General features: G+C 47.3%; 1 protein-coding gene across 6 annotated transcripts in view; it reads right to left on the bottom strand.

Moving 5' to 3' along the window:
• The window catches only part of agtpbp1 (ATP/GTP binding carboxypeptidase 1), a 51797-nt gene that overhangs the window by 38689 nt on the left and 3108 nt on the right, over window positions 1-10000 (bottom strand). For all 6 annotated transcript variants that reach the window (XM_031571010.2, XM_031571009.2, XM_031571013.2 and 3 more), the window contains one exon: window positions 8254-8384. In XM_031571010.2, coding sequence (XP_031426870.1) covers window positions 8254-8384 — 131 coding nt within the window. The remainder of the gene's footprint in view (window positions 1-8253; window positions 8385-10000) is intronic.

The following is a 10000-nucleotide window of genomic DNA, read 5'->3' as shown; positions in this document are numbered from 1 at the left end:
CAGACAGAGGGACGTGTGCAGGTACGTGTAGTAGGTGAGCTCTTTAAATAGACAGGACAAAGGATGCATCCATCATATCAGCAAACCTGCATTACCCCTGCCCACCTCACACACACACACACACACACACACACACACACACACACACACACACACAACACTTGGGGCAGCTCAACAACCTGCAGTTCTCGCGCCCCCTAACCACCCCCCCCCTTCCCCACCAGCCGTCAGCACCCCGCTGTGATGGCTCGGATCGCCCTGGCGACTCCACAGGGCTGTGTGTGTGTGTGTGTGTGTGTGTGTGTGTGTGTGTGTGTGTGCACTTGGGGCAGAAGCCAGATGAGCATTTCACACGCCACGCTGATTTAAGTGCCTGGTAAATTAAGCCATTGAGCAAATCAGGTTTCAGCATCCGTATTGGGTGAGCTGTCCAAACGCTCAACGCCCCTTGCATGTCCCCTGCGACTTTAGTTTATTCGTCTATGCGTTTAGTAATAGCTTTAAATTACTCTTCAGCATTTTATCTCTTTATGTGTTTTATAGCACACAGCAATTAGTCTTGTAGCCAATATTATATACAACTACCTTTCCAGTAAACATAAGCGGATCTTATCCAGTCCGATGTGTGTTGACATCTTGAATTCATGTTCGCTGTTGAGTATGAGATGACCTTTCTGTTCAACTTCAGCTGAAGTGTGTCCTGGAGCCTTTAGCTCTTGGCCAGACATTTACCATTAGAGCGGTCTAAACACAGACTCTCATACAGAACATGTTGTTGGTTGTGAAGGGACCGGTATAGTTAATCAGAATATGCCATAGTCAATAATTCAATGATCTTATACCTAGTTATAATTGTTACTTTTATTTGGATTTAACTAGCATGTAAACAGTTCCTGGGTGAATATACTTGATTTTGACCAGGGGAGTGCGACATTGGTCTTACCTTCCCCCCCCAGGTCGATACAAAGAGCCCTGCACCCATGGCTTATTTGAATAGACGGTAACACCCCTAAACTCAGCTTTTTAAGAGCAGATCCCTGAAGGAATAAGTCAGACGAGTCTGAGGTGAAGCTATGAGTGGCTTTGTTCAGGCTTTGTCTCCCTTGGTTGGCCACCACTGTATAAGATTAAAACCTGAATCCTGACTGATCAAACCTAAGACTGAATCTTCAATATATGGTATAAATTATATCCCATCAGTTGCTACGGCGACACTGGTGCCCGACACCTCACCTGTCCGTGCTACTGCCCAGGGATCAGGCACTGTGATCAGGCACAGGAGTTAAGCTCCTCACCCCACAGCCCCTACATCCAAATGCATTGACACTGATCGACTGAGCGGGGGGGGGGGTGTTTTCCCGCAAGGGTCCTACTTTATATCGATAGCTTTATCTGACCTTTCTGTTGGGTCCTTTTTGGCATTGCAGAGTACAAACAGACAAGGCAAAGGGTACGTTTTTGGTTAGGGTTTGGGTAAGGATGTGTGTGAATAGGGGTTCAGGGTTAGTTAGGTCTATCTGCTAGATTAGTGGATAGGTAGGTAATAGTTAGGTTTTCTTATTTGACTGTTTATAGAGAAGTTGTTGACGGTTCTGTAGAGTGACTGAAAAAAGGCTTTTTAAATGAAGCTTTAGATTGTTCTTTAAATGCTTCTCCTGTTTGTATGGTCCTGGTGTATCTGCGTGTGCGTGTGCGTGTGCATGTGCGTGTGCATGTGCGTGTGCGTGTGCGTGTGCGTGTGCGTGTGTATGTGCGTGTGCGTGTGCGTGTCCCTTCCTCTGGGCCTTACCCGGGCTTCCTGGAGACCGGCTGAAATCCTCTACTCTCCGTCTGCGATATTCCATCTCTGAGCTGAACCTCCGCTCAACACACACACTTACACAGCTCAACTCCACTCACACACACACACACACACAACGGGAAATTGAAGCAAGAACGTGCATACGTAGACTGTGGCACTAATCTTTCGCTCTCCCGATAGATTAATGTTCCTAAGCCTCAGTTCCCCAAACCAGCAAACACATACAACTGCACACGTACACGTACACGCACACACACACACAGCCATAGACTCCTCCCACACATTGACCTATACACCCCTCCAACGGCACATTCTACCAACACTCTGAACTGCATGTGCCACCGAGTCTAATCATAGACAAGTTCTATGCAAGAGAGAGAGAGAGAGAGAGAGAGAGAGAGAGAGAGAGAGAGAGAGAGAGAGAGAGAAAGAGAGAGTGAGAGAGAGGATAGCATGAAGAATTGGATGAGAGAACAAGCAAGGGAGAAGGGAGGAAAAAGCAAGTGTCACAGAGAAAGAGGGTGATAGGAAGGACAGAGAAAAGGAGATATGGGATGTTAAAAGAAAGAAAGGGAGAGAGAGAGAGAGAGAGGGACAGAGAAAGGGATGGTTTTCCTTTGCTCTTTAGGGAGCCGGAGCTGCAGGATGGATATGATTACAGTCAGACAGGCGCTGCCCTACTGCTGAACCCCAGCTGAGCTCACGGCTCGCTGCTCGCTGCTCACGGCTCGCCCCGGTCAAAGGCACACCGCAGCAACCCAACACAGGCAAGTACCCCGCAGCAACCCAACACAGGCAAGTACACCGCAGCAACCCAACACAGGCAAGTACCCCGCAGCAACCCAACACAGGCAAGTACACCGCAGCAACCCAACACAGGCAAGCACCCCGCAGCAACCCAACACAGGCAGGTACCCCGCGCCGCCAAGCACGCTCCCAACACTGACCCAGTCATTTACTAACCCAGCACGGCTGTTGATCGACCCAAAAAGTCCAAGAAAATAACTCCATCAAGCAATTCACTGACAGCAACACAGTTACAAACTAACCAATTATAATCCAACATTTGTATAATAGACCACTCAGTACTCTAACCTACGTGTGTGTGTGTGTGTGTGTGTGTGTGTGTGTGTGTGTGTGTATAGTATAATGTAACACATTAACCGGTCTAAGCCAAACACTATTATTTGCACAGTACTGTATGCCTGTTCGTTCCTGGAGAGTAACTCTGAGAGCGTCCCCTTTGTAGCACACAGACAAAGAAGAGAGAGAGAGAGAGAGAGCGTGTGAGAGAGAGAGAGAAAGAAAGAAAGAAAGAAAGAAAGAGAGAGAGAGAGAGAGAGAGAGAGAGAGAGAGAGAGAGAAAGAAAGAAAGAAAGAAAGAAAGAGAGAGAGAGAGAGAGAGAGAGAGAGAGAGAGAGAAAGAGAGAGAGAGAGAGAGAAAGAAAGAGAGAGAGAGAGAGAGAGAGAGAAATAAAATAAAGAGAAAGAGAGAGAGAGAGAGAGAGAAAGAGAGAGAGACAAATAAAATAAAGAGAAAGAGAGAGAGAGAGAGAGAGAGAGAGAGAGAGAGAGAGAGAGAGAGCACTGGGGCCTGAGCACACTGTAACCCAACACAGACATGTAGCAAGCCCACACACTCATTTACTCACTCAGCACACATGTGCAGCCATGCGTGACTGCGCACGCACACACACACACACACACACACACACACACACACACACACACACACACACACACACACACACACACACACACACACACACACACACACACACACACACACACACACACACACACACAGACACAGACAGACACACACACACACACACACACGCTGCCATGCGTGAGTGCAGACACAGGAGAATCTGATCAGGGACGTGATGGATGCCTGACAGCAGGACGCCCGTGAGGGGAGAAGTTTGGGGTTTTATTGCATCTACATGAGTGCCAGTCTGATTAGACTGGCAACTGGGCAGTGGCAGGGCACAGGGTGAGGGGGGCAGGGGGCAGGGCACAGGGGTGAGGGGGCGAGGCACAGGGGTGAGGGGGCGAGGGCACAGGGGTGAGGGGGCGAGGGCACAGGGGTGAAGGGGCGAGGGCACAGGGGTGAAGGGCGAGGGGGGCAGGGGTGAGGGGGCGAGGGCACAGGGGTGAGGGGGCGAGGGGGGCAGGGGTGAGGGGGCAGGGCACAGGGGTGAAGGGCGAGGGGGCAGGGCACAGGGGTGAAGGGCGAGGGCACAGGGGTGAAGGGCGAGGGCACAGGGGTGAAGGGCGAGGGGGGCAGGGCACAGGGGTGAAGGGGGCAGGGCACAGGGGTGAAGGGCGAGGGGGGCACAGGGGTGAGGGGGGGAGGGGGTGAAGGGGGCAGGGCACAGGGGTGAGGGGGGGAGGGGGTGAAGGGGGCAGGGCACAGGGGTGAAGGGGGCAGGGCACAGTAGAGTAGGGACGCTCTGATGCACGGACCTGTTCTCCAACTATGACTTTCAGCCAATACACAAAACAACTGAGGCATCGGTTGGTGACACGCGCCCATCTCAGCAGACACAATCCATTTTCAGGTGGAGAAAAGCACTTCAAATATGAAGTCATGGTGTAACAAATTTGTTGTCACATTTTTTTGGAAGCAGGACCCACAAACAAACGAGCTGAAGATGTCTCTGAATGGGTGCAGTGAATCATGACGTTTCAGGATAGATAGATGGATGGATCATTTATTTATCCCGAGGGAAATTTTAGGACATCCAGTAGCTTAAACAACTTATACAACTCACAGACACACACACACACATCACATACACACGTGAGAACATGTTCAAAAGGAGTGGGGTGGTGGCAGATACAAGAATGGGTCTGACCCTATGGTACAATGGTATGCATGATTGTGAGACAGTTTAGATGCCCAGGAGGAAAGTGTTCTTGTGCTTGTGTGTGGATAGTGCAAAGAGATAGTGTTCTTGTGCTTGTGTGGATAGTGCAAAGAGATAGTGTTCTTGTGCTGCTTGTGTGGATAGTGCAAAGAGATAGTGTTCTTGTGCTTGTGTGGATAGTGCAAAGAGATAGTGTGTTGTGCTTGTGTGCATAGTGCAAAGAGATAGTGTTCTTGTGCTTGTGTGGATAGTGCAAAGAGATAGTGTTCTTGTGCTGCTTGTGTGGATAGTGCAAAGAGATAGTGTTCTTGTGCTTGTGTGGATAGTGCAAAGAGATAGTGTTCTTGTGCTTGTGTGGATAGTGCAAAGAGATAGTGTTCTTGTGCTGCTTGTGTGGATAGTGCAAAGAGATAGTGTTCTTGTGCTTGTGTGGATAGTGCAAAGAGATAGTGTTCTTGTGCTGCTTGTGTGGATAGTGCAAAGAGATAGTGTTCTTGTGCTTGTGTGGATAGTGCAAAGAGATAGTGTTCTTGTGCTTGTGTGGATAGTGCAAAGAGATAGTGTTCTTGTGCTTGTGTGGATAGTGCAAATAGATAGTGTGTTGTGCTTGTGTGCATAGTGCAAAGAGATAGTGTTCTTGTGCTTGTGTGGATAGTGCAAAGAGATAGTGTTCTTGTGCTGCTTGTGTGGATAGTGCAAAGAGATAGTGTTCTTGTGCTTGTGTGGATAGTGCAAAGAGATAGTGTTCTTGTGCTTGTGTGGATAGTGCAAAGAGATAGTGTTCTTGTGCTGCTTGTGTGGATAGTGCAAAGAGATAGTGTTCTTGTGCTTGTGTGGATAGTGCAAAGAGATAGTGTTCTTGTGTTGCTTGTGTGGATAGTGCAAAGAGATAGTGTTCTTGTGCTTGTGTGGATAGTGCAAAGAGATAGTGTTCTTGTGCTTGTGTGGATAGTGCAAAGAGATAGTGTTCTTGTGCTTGTGTGTATAGTGCAAAGAGATAGTGTTCTTCTGCTTGTGTGGATAGTGCAGAATATAAGAGATGAAGTCTGTGCAAGGGGCTAGTATAGCCAGTAAAGGGTAAAGGGATGGACAGTGGGTTGGTATGATAGATAGAAGGCTGTAATCATATGGACCAAGCTCACAGAGATCAGTTCCGAGGAAAAGTAGACGTTCACTTCACTTCTACACAGAACTGACACACATCACTCCTGAGGGAAACACAAACTTCTACACAGAACTGACACACATCACTCCTGAAGGAAACACACATCACTCCTGAAGGAAACAGTCACTTCTACACAGAACTGACACACATCACTCCTGAAGGAAACAGTCACTTCTACACAGAACTGACACACATCACTCCTGAAGGAAACACACACTTCTACACAGAACTGACACACATCACTCCTGAAGGAAACACACATCACTCCTGAAGGAAACACACATCACTCCTGAAGGAAACAGACACTTCTACACAGAACTGACACACATCACTCCTGAAGGAAACAGACACTTCTACACAGAACTGACACACATCACTCCTGAAGGAAACAGACACTTCTACACAGAACTGATACACATCACTCCTGAAGGAAACAGACACTTCTACACAGAACTGACACACATCACTCCTGAAGGAAACACACACTTCTACACAGAACTGACACACATCACTCCTGAAGGAAACAGACACTTCTACACAGAACTGACACACATCACTCCTGAGGGAAACACAAACTTCTACACAGAACTGACACACATCACTCCTGAGGGAAACACAAACTTCTACACAGAACTGACACACATCACTCCTGAAGGAAACACACACTTCTACACAGAACTGACACACATCACTCCTGAAGGAAACAGACACTTCTACACAGAACTGACACACATCACTCCTGAGGGAAACACAAACTTCTACACAGAACTGACACACATCACTCCTGAAGGAAACAGACACTCCTGAAGGAAACACACACTTCTACACAGAACTGACACACATCACTCCTGAAGGAAACAGTCACTTCTACACAGAACTGACACACATCACTCCTGAGGGAAACACAAACTTCTACACAGAACTGACACACATCACTCCTGAAGGAAACAGACACTCCTGAGGGAAACACAAACTTCTACACAGAACTGACACACATCACTCCTGAAGGAAACAGTCACTTCTACACAGAACTGACACACATCACTCCTGAGGGAAACAGTCACTTCTACACAGAACTGACACACATCACTCCTGAGGGAAACACACACTTCTACACAGAACTGACACACATCACTCCTGAAGGAAACAGGTGGTGCCACGAGCACATCTCAATCAATCAATCAATCAATTCAATTTTATATAGCGCTTCTCTATATACCCGAAGTCGCTTTACAGAGTCCAGAGTCCAGTAGTCATACACACACAGTCATACCGGTGGTGGTAAGCTACCTCAGTAGCTACAGCTGCCCTGGGGCAGACTGACAGAAGCGTGGCTGCCAATCAGCGTCAACGGCCCCTCCGACCACCACCAACATTCATTCATATTCATACGATGCAATGCATGTCTTTATGATGGTGGGGGAAACCGGAGTACCCGGAGTAAACCCACGCAGGCACGGGGAGAACATGCAAACTCCACACAGAAAGGACCTGTGTGCGTATGCGTGTGTGTGTGTGTGTGTGTGTGTGTGTGTGTGTATAGATCACCCGATCATGATGGGTGGGGTGTGTGTGTGTGTGTGTGTGTGTGTGTGTGTGTGTGTGTGTGTGTGTGTAAGCCTGTGCGTGTGCGTGTGTGTGTGCTTGATAAAAAGAGATGGATTGAGAGGGCGATTGGGTGTCAAACTTGCCCACAGTGGAATGACAGGAGGCAGACAGCTGATACGTGTGTCTAAGTGTGTGTGTGTGTGTGTGTATGTAAGTGTGTGTCTGTGCATGAGCACACTAACCTAGAAACCTAAAGGACAGCAGACAGATAGATAGTCAAGTCATTAGTGTCTGTGTCTGTGTCTGTGTCTGTGTCATTCTGTTAAACAATCAAAATGCTAAATTTAATAATGGATTAACACTCTATAACTTCTGTTTAATAATGGATTAACATGACAACGCAAACGTTTGGCGATAACACACGGCGTCCGATAATCAACACCGTTACGATAGTGGTCTTACCCTGAGTCTGTATGAGAGAGAGAGAGAGAGAGAAAGAGAGAGAGGGAGAGGGAGAGGGAGAGAGCGAGCGCGCGCGCAAGAGAGAGAGCGAGGGAGAGAGAGCGAGCGAGGGAGAGAGAGCGAGCACGCAAGAGAGAGCGAGGGAGAGAGAGAGATAACAGTGTAAAGGTGTAGTGGTCTTACCCTGGGTCTGAATGAGAGAGAGAGAGAGAGAGAGAGAGAGAGAGAGAGAGAGAGAGAGGGAGAGAGGGCGAGAGAGAGAGAGAGAACAGTGTAAAGGTGTAGTGGTCTTACCCTGAGTCTGAATGAGAGGGAGAGAGAGAGAGAGAGAGAGAGAGAGAGAGAGCGAGGGAGAGAGAGAGAGCGAGGGAGAGAGAGAGATAACAGTGTAAAGGTGTAGTTACCCTGGGTCTGAATGAGGTGCAGGATCTTGCTGGTGATCTGCCGGCTGACCTCTGATTCTGACAGCATGGCCTCTCCGTTCATTCTCTCCAGCTGGCCCAGTAACATCAGTACCCTGGAGCTGCTGGGAACACTACACACACACACACACACGCACACACGCACACACGCACATAAGAATTAAATCAACTCAAGTGTCCCCAGCTAATATATTCAGGGGTGCAAACTCATCAGGGATGAAAAAGGTGACACTGATGCGAACTCCCTAGGAGGGTCCGGGGCATGCTCCCCGGGGAATATATTTTACATATAAGAACATTTTGCACATTTTAAAGTTCAATGCATCAATCTGGTGCACTTTGACAACAAAATGATGAGGCTAGATCTATGAAAAACTTTGTGCTATTGTAAAAAAAATGTTGTGCTCTGGTAACAGTTTCATCATAAACATTCCTGTGTTGAATGTTGCACGGGCACAGGCCAACCCAACCACCCACCCCAATACCCTCCCGACCACCCACTCCAGTCCACTTCACGAAAGCACATTACGTCACAGATCTCCATCAGGTATTAAGCCAAAAAAAGGGCCAACCTATAGTTGGCCCTTTTTTTAACAGAAAATCAACAGAGGCTGCATCAGGCATGGCCTAGCTTCTCCTTGTTCTTGAAACACTGTGACAGTGGGAACACATATTCTTTTCCCTTTACATTACTCTTTGAGTCTAGCTTGTCAGGACAAGGCCCATTTGCACCTGACTCCTAGTTGAGCCACAGTAATGGCATCCTCCTCCTAAAATTCTCTCATTCTGAAACCAAACTGAAGTAGGAGAGTGGTAAGTTTGTTCAGTTGCAGTGAAGCGCCCGGCAGTAGAAAACGGGTCAGTGCTTCAGATTACATACACATAGGGACGTGAGGTCAGGGGAGGCAGAGCCTCATGAAAAGTAAAAGTCATCATGAAAAGTAAAAAACAAATAATGATAAAATAAATATTAATATGTATCTACTGATCTGTGCTTTACATTTATTTTTTGTATGATTCCGATCATTTTTATAATCAAAATCGCTGAATTTGACCGTCCTGTTCAAACAGAGAGGCGACTCGCGAGGTGAGGCAGCGACGAGCTGCGCCTCATCTCAGATTGTGCAATCCCTCACACACTGGGCTGAGCGCATGACTTTTGCTTTCTCATTGTTTGTCATCACTGAAATATTTGTAGACACTTTTATTATATGTCGTTTGTATCCATATAATAGGGAATGTAATGTAATGTGAAGCTATTTAGTCTTGCTGATTTGTCATTAAACCACAGTAAAAAAAAAGCACATAGGGGAGGCAAACCTAACCCCTGCCTCAATGAAGGGGGCGTGCGATAGCCTGGAAAATGGACTTCCAATCCAGTGAAGTGATAGAAATACATAATGGGAGACCAATGCCAGAGCTAAAAGAGCTAAAAGTGTTGCTTCAAACGACAGGACAGAAGATAACTTTAGCAGCTAAACTCCGGACCAAACTCTGCTGACGACCATGTCTTTTAAGTAAATGCACATTTTCCGACGTTTTCACGCTTAGATTTTTCAAAAGTTACCGAGAAAAAGACACTGTACTATCCGATAACACTGTTATTGCAACCAGCTAAAATGGTTGATGTGATTTGCGAGGCGTCTGTCAGCCAACTGTCTGACATTAGCACGTTAGCCTACGTTAGATAGTATAACGTTCTTGCAGCGTACCAACGTCACACATTACC

This window comes from Clupea harengus, chromosome 7, assembly GCF_900700415.2.
Source record: "Clupea harengus chromosome 7, Ch_v2.0.2, whole genome shotgun sequence".
Taxonomy (NCBI): Eukaryota; Metazoa; Chordata; class Actinopteri; order Clupeiformes; family Clupeidae; genus Clupea; species Clupea harengus.
This window is presented reverse-complemented; position numbering and strand designations above follow the sequence as displayed.